At 57.9% G+C, this 17,118-nt stretch overlaps 1 protein-coding gene across 1 annotated transcript in view; it reads left to right on the forward strand.

The window, feature by feature from the left end:
• Window positions 1-17,118, forward strand: part of GDPD5 (glycerophosphodiester phosphodiesterase domain containing 5) — an 84,190-nt gene that overhangs the window by 53,526 nt on the left and 13,546 nt on the right. Inside the window, exons 5-8 of the mRNA XM_069469238.1 lie at window positions 5,142-5,245; window positions 8,893-8,986; window positions 9,640-9,699; window positions 16,732-16,830. Of these exons, the coding sequence (XP_069325339.1) occupies window positions 5,142-5,245; window positions 8,893-8,986; window positions 9,640-9,699; window positions 16,732-16,830 (357 nt within the window). The remainder of the gene's footprint in view (window positions 1-5,141; window positions 5,246-8,892; window positions 8,987-9,639; window positions 9,700-16,731; window positions 16,831-17,118) is intronic.

A 17,118-nucleotide genomic window follows, 5' to 3' on the forward strand; every position in this document is an offset into this window, starting at 1 on the left:
GGACCAGGAGTTGACAAGACAGCTCTGGCTCTGAGCGCTCTGTGATCTGAGTCTGTGATGTTGCCAGGGTGGGGCTGGCAGTGCCTGCTCCGCTGTCTGGACTGCAGAGTTCAGACCCCAGGTTCTGTCTGGGGACCCAGGGGAGGTGCTCCGTGCCCCGTGGAGCCCCTGTAGTGGGAGGGGCCGCAGTGTGGGGCGGCCAGTGGCAAAGGCAGCAGCAGGGCCATCCCACCCAGCGTCTGTGCTGCACTTCCCGTGTCGGGCTTGGCTCTGCGGCTGCAGCCGTGCGCTGTGGCCCTGTGAGCCCCCGCAGCTCCCAGCTCTGTCTGCACACTCTTTTCTGAATGCAGAGGGCTCTGGGCTGGGAGGGACAGGACAGGACAGAGCAGGTGAGGAGACATGACCAGCAGCAGGAGGGAATGAAGAGGAGAAGTGGCCTTTGGGGACACTGGCCCACTTTGCCCAGATCACAATGGAGGGCTCATCTTCCTGGAGGGTTCGGGCAAGGATGGGGAGGAGACAAGGCAGGGCTTGCAAGGCCAGATGCCCACGGCCTCCGGGATTCTCCCGCCCAGCTGCCAACCTCAGCCTCCCTCCCCTGGGAGTGGGAATGGAGCTTTCTATCCATCCATGGCTGGGGCCACCTGCTGCCCCAGCTGTCCCCTTCCTATCTGGTCCCTGCCTGCTGCAGCCTGGGCCAGCTCAGGGATTGCCCACAGGAGACGGCTGTGCCCTCAGCCCCAGCCTGGCTCAGCCTTTGTCCTGCCCCCTGAGGGTAAGTCTGGGGCTTGAACGATAGCGCCGTCCACTGGTGGCCCTGAAGCGTCCCTGCGTCACCCTGTCTCACATGCACAATTTGACTGAGGGCCAGGTTGAGGGGCGCCAAGAGTCTGTGCAGGATGGTCGGAGAAGGGAGGTTTTTGGGGGCTGGGGGGATGGAAAGGCTTCCTGAAGGAGCAAGGGGTCTGCCCTGGGGGTGGACCCAGAGAGAGGGAAGAGAGGAATCCAAGCTGGGCCTGGAATTGCTGTATGGGGTCCCAGAGGACAAGGTGGGTTTGAGGGGGGGCTGTTCGGGGCTGGCCCTCGAGGGGGCCTGCAGAGGACTGCCGTTTGTCAGGCACTGGTCCAAGTCCTGCCCCCACTCGGTGACCTCTCTGACTCACCTCCACTCACCCATGTTGACCCTTTGTGCAAATCCCCAAAAGGCACCCCTTTCCCAGGACACCTGGCCACCATGTGTTAGAGAATTGTCATAATAAGTGTGCGCATTTATAGCAACCATGACGTGAGTGGCACTTCTTGGTGTGGTGTAGTGCACTGCTCACTCAGCCGGATGTGGTGGGACAGGGATAAATATCCCTAAATAAACAATCTCCGCAGGGTGCAAACCGTGAGAGAGGAGGGAGGGCCCTCTCCACGCGGGCGTTGGGGCGGTGATCACAGAGCCGCCTCTCCCCAGAGCAGGGCCAGATTAGCTCGTGAGCGGTGGTCTGCGCAGGCCTTTCTCTGCCCTAACGAGCCCTGACAGGGACCATTAGTGCCACTGGAGCCTCTTCATCAGCGGAGCCCAGCGCCCCACAGGCCACTTCCTCACCAGTTCCCCACCTTCCCCTTCCCTCCTCTCCTTCCAGCCCTGCCAGTGGTTGTTTCCTCTGATTGTTCTTAGAGTGACCCCCGCTGCTCCCTTCCCCTGCAGGTGGGGCCTCTCCGGCCCCTGTACAGGCTCCCTGTGGCTTCCAGCTCTCAATACCTCAATCCCAGTCCCCCACCCCAGCTCACACCCCAGTTCTGATATGGGGTTCATAGTTCCTTGTTGCTTAGGCCCTGCCCCCATCCCTGCCATGCCTGGGTGTCTCACCCACCTGCCGGTTCTAGTCTTGTCACCCTGGCTGTTCCCTAGGGGTGGGGGTGCAGCCCCCGTTCCTGCCCTGTCCTGCCCCACTGTGAGGGTCCAGCCAAGTGAGAACAATGGCCCCTGGAGCGCCCACCAGCCCCCATGCTGCTATCGGCCCTCCTTAGACCTGTGGTCTCCCTGGCCGCCTGTCAGTGCTGGGTCCCGCATCACACCTTGCCGCAGGATGGCTTCCGGTACATAGAGCAGGTTCTCCACCTCCTGGCTGCTTGCCTGGGACGGGACCCATCCTAGGCGGAGGCTCAGCCCTCACCCGGCCCCTCTCAGCACCTGTCTTCTGGCCAGAGGCACGGAGGCCTTGCCCCTGCTGAGACAGAGGGGTCTCTGTGGACAGACAGCCCCCAGCACTGCCAGCTCAGGGTCAGACTGAGCGCTCCTCTGTGGGGAGGCGGTGTTAAGCCCCCAGTGAAATCTCTCCTGGGTGGGGGCACTCATGCCAGGGTAGGAGAGAGGGTGTTTCCTTGCCAACCATTTCATTATCAAATCTTTCTTAAGTTCCTATGCCACCTGGAAGGTGACAATCACCCAGATTTCAAGGCACTTATGTGTAGCAGGGGTGGCCAACTTGTGTAGAGACAGTTCTGGAACTGCAGGGTCTGTGCCCTGACTGAGATGGGCTCAAGGGTTCCAGGAGCCCTGAGGAGACAGGAGGAGACTCAGGGAGGATAGTCTGGGAGGAGGAGGGGTGTCCCTGGTGGACCAGAGAAAGGGTGCTGTCTAGATGGGGACGTGGCTGTGGAAGGCACTGGGCCGGGAAGAGCCTGTCTGGGGAGCTACGGGCAATCTCGTGCATGGCACAAAGTGCACGTGGGGGGCTGTGGGCACAGAGGCTGCCCTGGGCCAGGTAGGAGCTCAGGCCAGTGGGACTCTCCAGCTGGGGCATGATGTGACCAGAGCGGGGTCAGTCTGGGGGACATGGCACGCCCTTTAGGAGACCAAATGTTTGAGCGGACCTGGGACTCGCCAGCTGCACTCTCTAGGAAAGGGGCCCAGTTGTGAGCGGATGAGAATTTGAGGAGGCAAGAGGGATTCTTAGAAGGACTATACCTGGGGTGCTGGGCCAGCCAGGGTCAGGGTGTGGGGAGAAGGTACCAGCTCAGACGTGGCAGTGTGGCCCAGCTCCATGGCCCAGAGGAAGGAAGCAGGGCTGAGCTGCCGCCCTTCTCTGTTCCCCCAGACAGTCCTGGTCATTCTCTGGCTGGTGGCTCCTGGGTTCATTTGCTCAGGAGGCACATGGCCTGCCTGCCCCTAGCCACGGTTTCTCCGTTCCTGAGCCAGGCTGGGCTTTGCTGGGCCTGGACCGGGGGCTCGTGCCATGCTGGGTCCAAGTGGGGCAGACAGAATGAGAAGCCATCCCCTCAGCCCTAAACCTGTTGGAAAGACTGTTTCAGGGTGGCATCGCCTCTGCGTCTCTATTTATGTACAAAGTAGGGCCAAGCAAGGCAGCCTGGCTCTGCACGTGACAATGAGCGGTGGCAGCTGCTCACCCAAGCACAAGTCATCAAACTTGAGTGACCTCCCTGGGCAGGAGGGTCACCCAAGCACAAGCCCTCCAGCCTAGGTCTAGGCACGGAGCGGGGGCCCAGTGGGTCCCCAGCCACAGAGTCTCAGGGTGTGGAGGCCTTCGCTGCATGCTGGAAGGAGAGGGCGCTCACGGACGCACCCAGAGAGCACCGACCGCTCGCCAGGCACCGTTCTGAGCACCTGACTCCTAGTATCTCATTTAACTCTCAGCAACCCCATGCCATAAGCACTGTGAATGTCCTCGTTTCACAGAGGAGGAAACTCAGCCACAGAGGTTGAGCAGCTTATCCAAGGCGATGCAGCTTGGAGGTGGTGGCAGGGAGTTGAAGTTCCCAGGCAACTGTGTGTAATCCTCCACTGTGGTGTCTCTGGGCAGCGCAGGGTGGAGGTATCCGGGCAGCGAGAGAACTTTCCCTGCTCCCCTCACACACGCCGGCCTGCAGTCATAACTACTGATGGCGTGGAGATGAGCTCAGTCCCTGTCCTTGCAGAACCCACAGTATCTAGGGGACACAGTGAGTGGGTCACGGAGCACAGAGTACTAAAAGCAGAGGGACGCTGATGCTTTGGAAGCACAGAGGGTGCAAGGGTGGCAGGGCAGAGTCCAGGAGGGCTTCACAGAGGAGGTGACATTCCAGCTGACTTGAAAGGTGAATGAGAATGTTGGGGGAGCAAGTGGGGCAGCGGCCCTTCCAGGTTGAGGGAACTGGCTGGGGGCTGAAGCTGGGGAGGACAGGGGCCACGCCCAGAAGGGCCTCCCATGCAGAGGGATTGGTTAGAGCCATAGCTCTGGGCTGGCTGTCAGGGGCCAGGGCTGCAGGGAGCTCAGGGGTGGGGATGCCTCCACTCCCAGCCCTGGAGGGAGGGTGTCTGGTTCGCTTCCCACACGACCTCCCCTCAAGGGCCATTTGTTCTGATGATCTCAGCACTTTCCCAGGTTGCAGGATATTCCAGGCTTTTGTGCCTCCAAGATAAGGGGGCAGATGAAAGCAGGGACAAGCCAGAGGGCCCAGGCGGAAGCGCCTGGAGATCTCTGAGCCAGCCCCTCAGGAAGCAGCAGTGGTGGGGTGGTGTCCCCCCACAGCCCACCCCCAGCCGGCTGCAGACAGAGGGGGGACCCAGCCTCACCCTGAAGGGCTGGCGCCCAGTGGAGGCGGCAGACACTGCACTTCAAGCCCGGAGACCCGGGCGCCAATCCTAATCCTCTGCTAACTTGCAGTGCAACTTGGGCAAGTTGCTTGGCCTCTCTGGGCCTCAATGTCTATCAGCAGTGTGAGACAGAGGTGGGGGAGAACCAGACCTGCTTCGTAGGCACGTGTGAGGGTGGAATGATTAGGGACGGGACTTCACAGTCCGCAGATCACTGTGCCAGCATGGAAGCTTTGGGGCAGACGGCATCTGGGGGCCGTCGCCAGAATGGGGAGACCAGCACACACGGGAAAGGCCGCGGGAACAAGAGCACAGCTCTGGGGTGGACCCCTGGCCTGCTCCAGGCTGCCCCCTGTTTTGTGACTTGGGGCTCTGTGAGGTTGGACAGCTCACTTCCCCTCTCTGAGCCTCAGTTTCTCCCAGTGCACAGAGGGCGGTCATTCCTGAGTGGCAGGTTTGGCCACCAAGAAGGGGGGGGACATTCCAGTGGGAGGCAGCCTGAGGGCTGGCCTGGCCCCGTGCCCTGCGTGACCCGCTCCCTGCCGTGCTCTTGCAGTGGGAGCGCCTCTGGTTCCTGCTCCTCACCTTCACCTTCGGCCTCACGCTCACCTTGCTCTACTTCTGGTGGGAAGTCCACAATGACTACGACGAATTCAACTGGTGAGTGGAGTCGGGTGGGGCAGGCAGGGAGGAGGGGGCCTGGGTCCCGGGTATCCAGTGGCTGGGACCTGGGGGCTGGGGTTTGAGCTTCTCTCCCAGGTTGGCCCTCCAAGCCCTGCCACTGCTCTCTGTGTGGCCTTGGGCAAGGCCTACCCGCTGTGAGCCTCTGTCCTGCCCACCTCCAGGGTTTTGGTGGTGAGGCTGGTGTGAGATTGTGGGTGGGAAATGAGGGTAGGAGGGTGGTTGAGGGGATCACAGGCTGGCAAGAAACATGGAGAGAAAAAGAGAGATCCGTGCCTTGAGGCCAGTCCTGCTGGGGACATATGGAAGGCTTCCTGGAGGAAGAGGCATGGAAACTAGGCCTTGAAGGATGGCTGGGATTGGGACCTGGGAACTGCAGCTGCTGGGCTCCTTGGAGACCTGCTGGTGTTAGCGTAGGTGATTCAGGCTGCTCCTGAAGAGGCGGAGGGGCCTGAAACACAAAGGCTTAGCAGGAGCTGAAGCCCACTGGGGAGATGCAGGATCCTCCTTCCTGGTGCCACTAACATGGAAAATAGGAACCTACACCTGGGGCAGGGCTCAGCCTGGGGCTGGGGTCTCTGGTCACCCCCTTTGTAAAAAAGAAATCCAAGGCCCAGAGAGACCAAGGCCTCAGTAGAGGAGGCAGCCCCAGGCCCTGGGCAGAGCTGCCAGATGCTGTGCTTCTGGGATGGCTCAGGGTCATTTGTGGGCACCTCGGGTCCCAAGACAGGACTGTCTGAGGCAGGTACCTGGGTGCAGGAGGGGCACCTGTCCGCCTTTTGTTAATCAGAGGAAGGCCACGGGAGGAGGGGAGGTCCCAGGGTTCCACCGATAGGTGTGGAAACTGAGGCCCGAGGTCATCCAGCCGGTGGGGGCAGAGCTGGGGCGTGGCAGCCGCCCTCCTCATGCCCCATCCAGCACCGCTCCTTCCTTTTCATCACAAGTTCAGGTCAGCGTGACCGTGCACAAGTCTTTGGTGCTCTCCAAGCCTCCCTTTCTTCTGTGAAATGGGTAACTCTGACCTCGTCAGGCCTTTCCGAGGATGAAATGAGACGCTAGACGTGGGAGGGCTCAGAGCTGCACCCGGACGCGAGGGTGGCTTCCTGGGAGACCCGCTCTCCAGCTGGAAGGTGGCCGTGGTGTCAGAATCAGGGATCTCTACGACTCTGGGCTGCTGATGGGCTGTGCTTCCAGGATTCTGTGATGATCCCAAGACTCCATTCATACAGCCAGGTGTCCACCCTCCTCTGCGTGGCACCAGCTGTGCCTCTGTTACCAGCGAGCACAATAAAGGACATGCTGCCCTGCCCTGCCCTGCCCTGCCCCCGCCCCGGCAAGATGAGCCAGAGCCCCAGCCGAGTCCCAGAGGTGGCCTCTGGCCTTTATTAAATGCCGTAAATCAATTATTCATTTTCACAGGTGTCCAACGCAGGGGCTATATTCCCTGCTGGCCCTCGACTACAGACCCTGGACAGTTCTGCTGCCTGGAAGATCACTGGGTCCACCCCCATCATGTACATATGGGGAAACTGGGCCAGAGAGGGACATGATGCGTCCATGGCCACACTACCTGTTAGTGCCAAAAACATGTATTGAGGCCAGTCTGAGGAGACAAAGGATCAGAGAGGTTCAGTAGCCTTTCCAAAGTCACACAGCAAGATATAGACAGATGTGGGCTGGGGACTCAAGCCTGCTGACTGTGTCGTGACCATTGAGTTATCCACTGTGCCTGGAGAGTGAGCGCCCTGTTACTGGAGACTCGAGCAGAGGATGGGTGACTGCCCTGTTGGGGAGGCTGAAGAGAAGGCCTGCCTGGGACTCGGGGATCAACCTGTCACCTCAGATTCTTAGAGTGGGTGCTGGGGTTCAGGAGCCCCTGGCCCAGCCCCGTCGGTCTCGAGAGTCCCTGGGGATGGTTCACACGGTAAGAGGCTGGGAGCCAGAGCCAGGGCCGGCACAGGACGAGGAGAGGCAAGGAGGGCCGGCTGGCTGTTGCTGTCCAGGAGGGCTCCCTGCCAAAAGGGGTCACACTTGAGAGACAAATGGGACCAGAACATCGTCCAGGAATAGCTACTGGGAGCAAGTCCTGCCCCCTTCAGGCCTCAGTTTCTCAGCTGTGCAGTGAGCTGAGCGCACTCAGTGACCTTCCGGGCAGCAGGTTTTCCCCTGGGCTCTGAGGGGAGGGCAGATGTCCGGGGTCCTCCTGGTGTCCCCTCCAGCCCCTGCCAAGGCCCCTTGCCGAGATGGAGGCTGACGCTGACTTGGATTTTCCAGTGACCTCGAGAAGCTGTTGCCTCCTCTGAGCCTCAGTTTCCCCAGTTGTACAAGAAGGATGTGAGTGGTTCAATATTTCTGGAGAGCAACTCGGCAGTATCCATCAGGAGCCTTAAAAAGTTCATTCCCTTTAACCCTGTAATTCTATTTGTAGGAATCTGTCCTAAGGCAATAATCAGAAAGACAGAAAGAAATGTACAACATTTTCATTTTTGTGTTAACTTGTAATAGCGAACAGTTGGAAACTCTTGAGCGCCGTCAGTAGGCAGTTGGCTCCATGTGAATTCCATGGAAGACCACGTGGCTGTTTACAAACCACCTTTCTGCAGGATCTTACTGGCATGAGTGCCAGTGCCGGTGTTGGCGAGTTCACCAAGTGCCCACCGCGTGCCTTGCCTCACCTGCCCCTCCACGAGGCCTATGAAAGGCACTGTCTTCTTTTTTTTTTTTTTTTTGAGACAGAGTCTCACTCTGTTGCCCAGGCTAGAGTGAGTGCCATGGCGTTAGCCTAGCTCACAGCAACCTCAAACTCCTGAGCTCAAGGGATCCTCCTGTCTCAGCCTCCCAAGTAGCTGGGACTACAGGCATGCGCCACCATGCCCGGCTAATTTTTTCTATATATATATTTTAGCTGTCCATATAATTTCTTTCTATTTTTAGTAGAGGTGGGGTCTCGCTCTTGCTCAGGCTGGTCTCGAACTCCTGAGCTCAAACGATCCGCCCACCTCGGCCTCCCAGAGTGCTAGGATTACAGGCGTGAGCCACCGCGCCCGGCCGGCACTGTCTTCTTATCCCCATCCTGCAGGGGAGCAAACTGAGGCTCAGAGAAGTCAGGCATTACGTTTGATCGAGTCTAAGACCCCCCGTTTTCACATTATAACATTGAAATGGAGATGACAGTCCCAGTCGATGGCATCTCAGAATCAGTGAAGCCTGTCACCTCCCCAGGGTCCTACGAGCCAGTGAGAGGCAGAGCGGGATTTGAACCCGGCGTGTGTGCGGGCTGCGGAGCCCGCGCCCTGACCTCTGTGCTGTGGCAGTGGGGCCCGGCTTTGCAGTTCATACCAATATATAGTCATGAGGGGAAACCCGCGGGAAGACGATTCAGCACAACCTTGGTAATGGTTTCTTCTGGGCAGCAGAATTACGGGGAATTGTTTTCTTCTTTATGTTTCTCCATCCCCAGGTGTCCGCCACGAGCGGGTACGACAGAGCATCAGGAAACGCTGCGTCGTTCCTGGGGGCAGGGCCTGGTGGCTGAGCCCAGCTGCATGAGGGCTGAGACCATCCTGGCTCCTGGGTCGGGAGTGGCCGGGTGGAGGTCTGACCCCTGCCCCTCCTCCTCCTGGCAGGTACCTCTACAACCGCATGGGCTACTGGAGCGACTGGCCCGTGCCCATCCTCGTGACCACAGCTGCCGCCTTCACGTACATCGCGGGCCTGCTGGTACGCGGGGCTGCCTTGGAGGGCAGTGAGCTGCTCCCAGGGGAAGGGAGACTTGGCCTGTGCCTGCCTGATGGAGGAGCCCACCCTGGTCTAAAGGGGAGGCTGGCTTTGCCTGGGGCCTCTGGGGCCGCTGTACCTCCGAGCCAGGGTCCCCCAAGGTGGGAGGTCATCTGGCTTTTGCCAGTCTCCCCGGCTGCTCCTGCCTGGAATGTTTTCCCCGACCCAGGGAGGGCCGTCCCGGCTATCAGGGCCCACTGCAGACCTCCTCCGTCAGGAACCTCGGCTCCGGGTTCCTGCTCCCTGAGACTTGGGGGATCCCCATGCTGGCCTAGGAGCTCTTTGGGGCTCAAGTCTGTTTCAGAATCCCAGGGCCTGGAACTCCCAAAATATTTGATGAATCAAGTTGGACCCAAGTGCAGCAGGACCCAGTGATCTCTTAAGAGGGAGATCCAGGGCAGGAGGCGCCTAGAGTGCTGGAATAGTCTGGGAGGAGGCCAGGCTGGGCTGTGCAGGGTGGGCCATTCCCACTGCCTGTAGGAAGGGTTTGCTGACTCCGCTCTGGGTCAGGCCCGGGGCAGCAGGGCGCCTGGTGAGTGGACGAAGCCTTCTGCTCACACCTGGGCCTTACTGTTGCCCTGTGGGCCCCTCCCCAGGTCCTGGCACTATGTCACATTGCCGTGGGACAGCAGATGAACCTGCACTGGCTGCACAAGGTAAGGGCTGCCTCCGCTGGGGCTGGGAGAGGGGAGGGGAGGCCGCGGCCGCAGAGGAAGAGCCCAACGCCTCGTACCTCCCTTGCACCGTGGTTGTAATTGTTCTCGTAGCTAACGCTGATCGCTCGCTCTGTGCCAAGCACTGTTCTCGCAAGGTGGCCTGTACTAACTCATTTAACCCTCACAGCAGCCCTATTGTCCCATTTTGCTGTTGGTAAAACTGAGGTACAAAGAGGTTACGTAACTTGCCCAACGCTTCCCGGTTTACAAGTGGAAGATCCAGGGTCCCAGCCCTATAGCCATGCGATTCCCCAGCAGATTCATGGCTCCTGTTGTAGCCATGGCCCTCTGGCTGGCCCTCCCTTGGGTCTCACCTTCCTCCTCCTCCTGCAGTGAGCTCTTGTGAAAACCCTGATCCGGCAATGCCATTCCCAGCTTAAAGCCTTTCCACCACTCCTGCTGCTCCCAGGATGACCCAAACTCCCCCACTCGGCAACATCTCCCAGCCCCTGCCAGGGACAGTCACCCTCAGCTTCTGCATGTGAGGCATCTCAGGCCCTCCCAGCGTGTCTGCCTCTTCTCTGCCTTAAGCCCTTTGCTCTTGCCCTCCCTCCCTCTCTCTTTTGGACGCCGTCCTCGGTACCCCCCTGCATACACAGGCTTCTCTCTTGGGGCTCACCTAGTCCCCACAGCCGCCTCTGCCACCTGTCTGAGCATCTGTGTTGTCAATTTCCATCTGGCTCTCTGACCGTGACCCACCGTCTAAGTGCTCCTTGCGGGCCAGAGTTGGCCTTGCCCTTCTCCCTGTGCCCAGGGCCCCCTCAGGGCTGGGCCCAAAGCAGGCAGGCCCCACACCTTCCGGAGCTAGTCTCTTTTTTTTTTTTTTTCCCCTTTTTCATTTTATTTTATTTTATTTTTTATTTATTTATTTGTTTATTTTTTCAATTTAATTTTACAGAATCAAAGAGTCTAACAGTATATCTTGTTAGATACAGTATGTCCTCATAATGTATACATTATTTCTTGTACAATGATGTGAAATAATATGGGAAATATTCATGATAAATTATTAAGTGAACAGTGCAAGTTAAAAACAATAGTTTCATATTTTTTTCCCCACTCCCCCTTTCCCGACCGAGCTAGTCTCTGACTCACGTGCTGGATGTACATTTCTGCTGCCTGCTCTTCTCGAGCCCCCCCGGGCGCAGAGGTGGTATGAAGCTGACCAAGGCAGAGCCCCTCCCTCCCAGGAGCACCTGGGCCACGGGGAGAGGGCTGGGTCATCTCTTTTCCCAGAGCCTGGCTCAGAATGGACATGTCATTTAGGAAGGGGTGGAAATGTCCAGAGACAACCCATGAGATGGGTCCAGAGTGACTCCGAGGGGGGTGGCTCACTTCCAACTAGAAGGGGGACATGGAACGGGAAGAGGAAGAGGGACAGATGCGCTTGGGTTGGGCTGTATGGAGTGGGAGGTGGATGTGAGCATCCGGGGGCATCCGAAGTCAGTCTGGAGCTCGGGAGTCAGCCCCTGGCGACTGAAGTCTTGGAGGGGTGAAGAGCAGCAAGCAGCCTTGGTCCCCTCCCTCCTTCCCCCTGCTTGTCACTCTACCCTGAGGTCTTGCCTGGCTTCCGCAGTCCCCTCTGTGAGGCACTTTCTTCTTCTGGCTGCAAAGCTGGCACTTGAAAGAAGTGCACCAGCTGGACCCCGGGTGGGGCTAGCACACGCTGTGGTCACCTCCTGGGGCCATGCCTGGCTCTCGGCAGGTCAGGTCACACCTGCTTGATCCTGGTGGAGAGGCCTGTAGATCCATGGAGCCAGCCGGAAGTGGCAGATCAATGCAGGGAGTCAGATCTCGGCGTCCGTGCCTGTGCCCGCTCCCAGGGTGCCAGTCCTGCCTTCCTCTCCCCTCTGCCCCCTCCCGAGAGATCTCAGCGCAAGCAAGGTCCTTGCAGGCAGCGCTGAGCCAGGGCTGGAGCCACCCGTGCCAGGAGGGAAGGTGTTCCCCGGAGCTCAAAGTATTCCAGCAGGGACTAGAAATCTATTCTGTTTCCAAAATTCTGTCATTTGAATCCAAGACTCTAAGGAATCCTTCTTTTTTTGTTTGCTTTGTTTTAATTAATTTTTTGGCCATGCAACACATTGATATGGTTCAAAATTTAAAAGGCACCATGACACAATGAAAGTCTCCCTACTATCTTTCTAGAGATATTTGAAGCACACACAAATATACATATGCATTTCTTTTTCCGTTTTCTTTAAACACAAATAGTCGCCTACTACACCCTCTGTTCTGCTCCTTAACAAAACTCTCGGAGCTCCGTCTCCCCCAGCACATAGAGAGCTTCCGGGCTGGTGTCCCTCACTCTCCTGCTCCTGGTCTGGATGCTCCCTGATGCCATCGCTATCTAGCCAGTCCCCTGTTCTGGGCCCAGTTGACATCCTAGGTACTTTCAGTCCTTTGCCAGGACAGTGTGGCAGGGACCTGGGAGAGGAATTTCTGGGTAAAGAGTGCATACTTTCATCATCTTGATCTTGTTTGGTTAACACCCTTGCCCGTAAAGCATTAGCAGATTTCTTGACTTTTGCCAATTTGATGGGTGAAAAATTGCACCTTACGATAGTTTGAATTTGCATTTCCCTTATGGTGAGTTAGAGTTGGCATGTTTCACTTATTTGCATTTTCCTTTCTATAAAGTGTCCTTTATATCTTTTGCCCTTTTTGTCATGGGATTGGCTTTTGCTCATTCATTTGCAGGAGGTCTTTATAGACGTGAGTAATTAGCCCTTTGGCTGATAAACAACACATGGTTCTTCCTAGTTTGTCATTCACCTTTTGACTTTGCTCTTTGCATTTTTACATAGGAATTCTTTTTTAGTTTTTAAGTATTGGAATCTGTCATCTCTTTTTATGGCTCTGGGTTTTGTGTCAGACTTAGAAAGGTCTTTCCCACTCCAAGATTATAAAAAAGTTCTCTGCAGTATCACTTGGTAATTAATTGCCTGTTTCCACTACTTTTAACCTGTAGTTTTTTTATCTTATTTTTATTTTGGGGCCTAGTGTGATCTTACTGTGTTCTTTGTAGATAGCTTCCCAATGTCCCCAAACCTCTCTACGGAGTAATCCATCCTTTTTTCTCTAACTTGAGATGCCACTTTTATCATACTAAATTTGCTTTATGTATTTGGCTCTATTTCTGAACTTTTTACTTAATTTTATTTATCTCTCTGGCCTTATGCCAGTATCATATTGCTGGCAAGACTGCAGTTTTATAGCATGTTTTAGTCATGAACTCTATTTTGAGAGTCTCTGGTTCCCCTGCATCCTGGGAGGGGGGACAGAGGTGCTTAGGACTGGGTGGGAGGGGCCGCTTGCGGCAGGCTGGGCCCTGTGGGTGGAGGGGGTACTCACGTGGGGCCTTCCTCCTCCTCCCCAGTCCACCCAAAGCTCCTGCTTCGCAGAAACCCCTCCCAGCTGAGCCTGCAGGAGGAGCCCGGGTGCCCAGGAGGTGAGGGAGAAGGTTGAAGGGTCCTGGAGGGATTTACAGTAAGTGGGAGGCCCTTTCCCTGAGGCGTCCCCCTTTTCTGCCCCACCCCCCGCCCAGAATCAGCTCAGAGGCCTCTGGGAGGTGCTTTGGTCACACCTCCCACCTTCCCAGGCTGTCCCCCTGAGCACACTGCACTGCTCCAGTGTCCTCACCTGAGTCCCCTGCCACAGTGGCCGCAGCCCCCAGCCCAGAACCTGCACAGAGGAGGGGGCTGGCGGTGACCCATCCTGAGCCCCAGAGAGGGGCCCTGGGTACCACACGGCCACACAGCAAGTACCTGGCTGAGCTTAGGCTGGTGTTTCTGCCCCCAGCCCGGGTCCCAGCAGCCTCCACCAGCCATCCTGCCGTGTCCGCTTCAACTCACCCGGTGAACTCAGGCTTTTCTCCAAACACTGGCCCCAGCTCCACAGTTCTTCCTGGTGGCCAGCCACTGTCCCTCCAGCTGCATCTTAAGGAAAGCACATTCATGGAGCACCTCCTGTGTGTGAGGACTGTGTTCATCACAGTGACAATAACCGTTGTTTATTGGGCACCGACTATATGTGTCAGGCACTTTCCACGGGGAGTTTCATTTACTCCTCACAATAATCCTGTTCATTTGGTACCATGCCCACTTTTTAAAACGACACCACTAAGATTTCGTAAGCACGTCCTTTGGTGCCAGCCATTGTCCTAAGCACCTCACCCGCATTTCCTCATTTATCCTCCCCAAACCCCTTCCAGGTAGGCTCTCACTGCCCCCATTTCACAGCTCTGGACAGATCCCTGGAGAGCGTAGCCTCCCCATTAGGCAGCAGAGCCAGGATGTGACCAAGGAGCGCGACTCAAGTGTGGCACGTAGCACTCAGAGGTCGGGCACCTCCAGGAGGCCAACTGCTGCCCCTCTGAAAGCTGGGCTACGGCTCCTCTCCGTCCCGCACCCGGGCACGACTCCTCAAATGGACGAAAGTGGCTACTGCCCCCATCCCTTCCTCTGCTGTCCCAAACCACCAACCCGCCGGACAGGAAGCCCACGGCCACTTTCTCAGGGGACAGTGGTCTGTCTCTGGGCTTGTAGGGTAGGCTTCTGTGCCTCAGGGAAAGAGCCTCCCACTTACTGTGAAGCCCTCCTCTAACTCCCAGCCGCAGTTAAGGAATGGCAGTTGCATGGCTGGGAGTCGGCGCCGTTACTGTGGCTTAAGGCCGCGCCGTAATCCCACGGACATGACGTATGGTAGTGCCACCGAGCACACACTTACCACCACGGCAACTGTGAGACTAGAGACAGCAGCACTTTTAATTGTATTAGGGTTCTGGGGAACCGGCTTTACTGCAAGTTCTTTCCACTAGCAGTTAAGTGTTGTAATAAGATGCTCTCAGAAACAGCCCTCCAGAGATGCCTGCAGTGTCCAGATCCTCCTCCCACCACCTCGAGGGACAGCAGGGAGGGGGCCTGGGTACTGAGGGAGGGGTTCTCGGGGGTTGTCAGGAACTCCCTGAGCCCCCCAGAGGCTCCTCAGCCTCCCTGACAGCAGCGTGACATCCGAGACAGCGCCCAGCCTCTGAGACAGGCAGAGGGGTTGTCTCTGGATCTGCCCCTTCAAAGCCACGTGGCCAAGCAGGCCCTTCTGCTCTCTGCGCCCGTTTCCCTGCACGTGGAATGAAGATGTAACAGCCCAGCTGGGACGCTGGCAGAATAAACCCACCCAGCCCATCCCCGAGCCAGCCTGCCGGAGCCCCTAACGGCCCTCACCTATCTCAGCCTCGTCACTGTTTCTCGGGGAACATTCGTTTCCAGGCTGATGGGCTGGCAGGACAAGCCTCCAGAGGAAACCGTAATCCCAGGCAAGAATTAATCTCCCCTGCCCAGCGAAGGGAGCGAAGAGGGGTGGGCCACCGCCTGCCCTCACTGTCTGGAACCTCCACTTAGTCCTTGTTCAGTCGTTAGAGGGTCTCACAGTGCTGCCCCGTCTGGGGAAAACGTTGCAGGGGGAGCCAGAGGGGTGAGGACCCTGCGGTGGAGAGAACATGGGGAGGGTGGCTGGGCAGTGTCGTGGGGAAGACGGGCCTTCAGGAGGGAGTTAGGGGACGAGCGTAGAGAAGTCCGGGGGACAGTGTGTGGAAGCCTTGACTGGCCCGCAGAGTGGGGACTGCAGGAGGCCTGGGAGGACAGGTGTGGCCTGGGCCTCAGGGAGGCAGCCCTGCTGGTGTGGGCAGGGGGGGTGGGTAGAGCGAGGTCCAGGGCTCAAGGTGGGGGCCGAGGAGCCAGAAACCTTAGCTTAGTTTCACTTAGTCTGAGGAATGCAGAGCTCATCTGTCCCCAGAGATCTCTGTCTCTTGAAGGTACCACCTAGGCCTGCATCAGAGCTGCGCCCCGTGCTTTCTGCAGGAGCCGCTGCAGGGCAGTGCCCTCCCCACACACGGGAAGCCGGTGCACGGGGCTGTGGCCCAGGGTGAGGCTCGGAGACAGGGCGGGCGGGGCAGAGCTCTGCCTCTCTGCTCGCTCCTGTCTGAAGGGCCACTGTGAGCCCAGCCCAGTGTGCGAGGCGGGGCCCACGTCAGGCTCCTGCAGGGGACCCAGCTCCTCAGCCCGCTGCCCCTGCGGCCTGGCCAGTGGGTCTCCTGGTCTGTCAGGCCCAAATCGCCAGGAGGCTGGGGGGAGCCGTGGAGGTGACCTACCAGAGGAGGCCCCCACCTGCTGGGTGTCTTCCCTCCTCGTGTCACTGAAAACTCAGTACTTGTCCACGAGGCTGAATCAGAATATGAGGACAAGTGATTTGGGGAGGAGGAAAGAGTAGTTTTATTACTTTGCCGGCAAAGGAGAAAAAATGGGAGAACTTCTTGTCTCAAAATCCAAATTTCCTGGACATACACAGAAATACAGAGCTTTTAAAGGATGGGTCCTCAGCTTCAAGCAATTACAGTTGACGATTCTGATCATCCCATCTCCCCTGAAGACAATCTTGTGACCTCCCTTTACCAGGGAGGGGACAGGCTGGGCCATCTCCTGTTGCACAAATAAACAAAAGACCCTGCCCCTCCCAACCAAGGGCCTGGGGCAGGGGTGCAGCTGTAGTTCTCAAACGGAGTGGAGGATGTTTTAAAGAGACAGGAAAATATTTTTGCCATTTTTCCAGGCCGTTCCCTCTGTTACGTATTCCCCACTGCCAATATTCGCCTTCCATGTCTATGGGAGGAGGGTGACTTCTCTGTTACACCTAGGGCCCCTCCTTCTCTCCATCCTCTCCCCTGTTTCTCGCTGTTCCTCCTCCACGGGTCTGCCTGCCTCCTCCTGCCTCAGTCTGTCCCTGCCATCTCCTCTGCCTGTCCCTGGCTTCCTTTCAGCCCATGCCTGTCTCTTTCCTTCCGCGCCTGCACCGCTGGGTCCGCCTCTCTTACTCCCCGTCCCTCCCGTGTCTGTCTCTGTCTCCCCTCTGTCCTCTCAGACGCACTGGGGACCCTCACACCTGCTCTGACCCTCTGTCTGGTGACTCTTGCCCTTCCAGATAGGGCTGGTGGTCATCCTGGCCTCCACGGTGGTGGCCATGTCGGCGGTGGCCCAGCTGTGGGAGGACGAGTGGGAGGTGCTGCTGATCTCCCTGCAGGTGAGTTGGGGGGGGTGCTGCTCCCCCGGGACCCCTGCAACAAGGTGGCACCTTTTGTCACTGCCCTTTCTCCAGACCAAGGCCCAGAGAGGGGCAGGGAGGGGCCCAGGGTCACATCGCAGGCCAGAGGCGGGGAGGATGCCGCCAGCCTGGGTCCTGAGACTCCAGCGTCCTCAGTGGGCCAACGGAGACGGGGCTGGCTGCCCTGCAGGTAGAAGTAGGCCACGAGGACGCTGGTGACCGGAGGGTCTGGACACGGCTGGGAGTCACCAGGCCCTCTTCCCTCTT

The sequence above is a fragment of the Eulemur rufifrons genome, chromosome 6, assembly GCF_041146395.1.
Source record: "Eulemur rufifrons isolate Redbay chromosome 6, OSU_ERuf_1, whole genome shotgun sequence".
Classification (NCBI taxonomy): domain Eukaryota; kingdom Metazoa; phylum Chordata; class Mammalia; order Primates; family Lemuridae; genus Eulemur; species Eulemur rufifrons.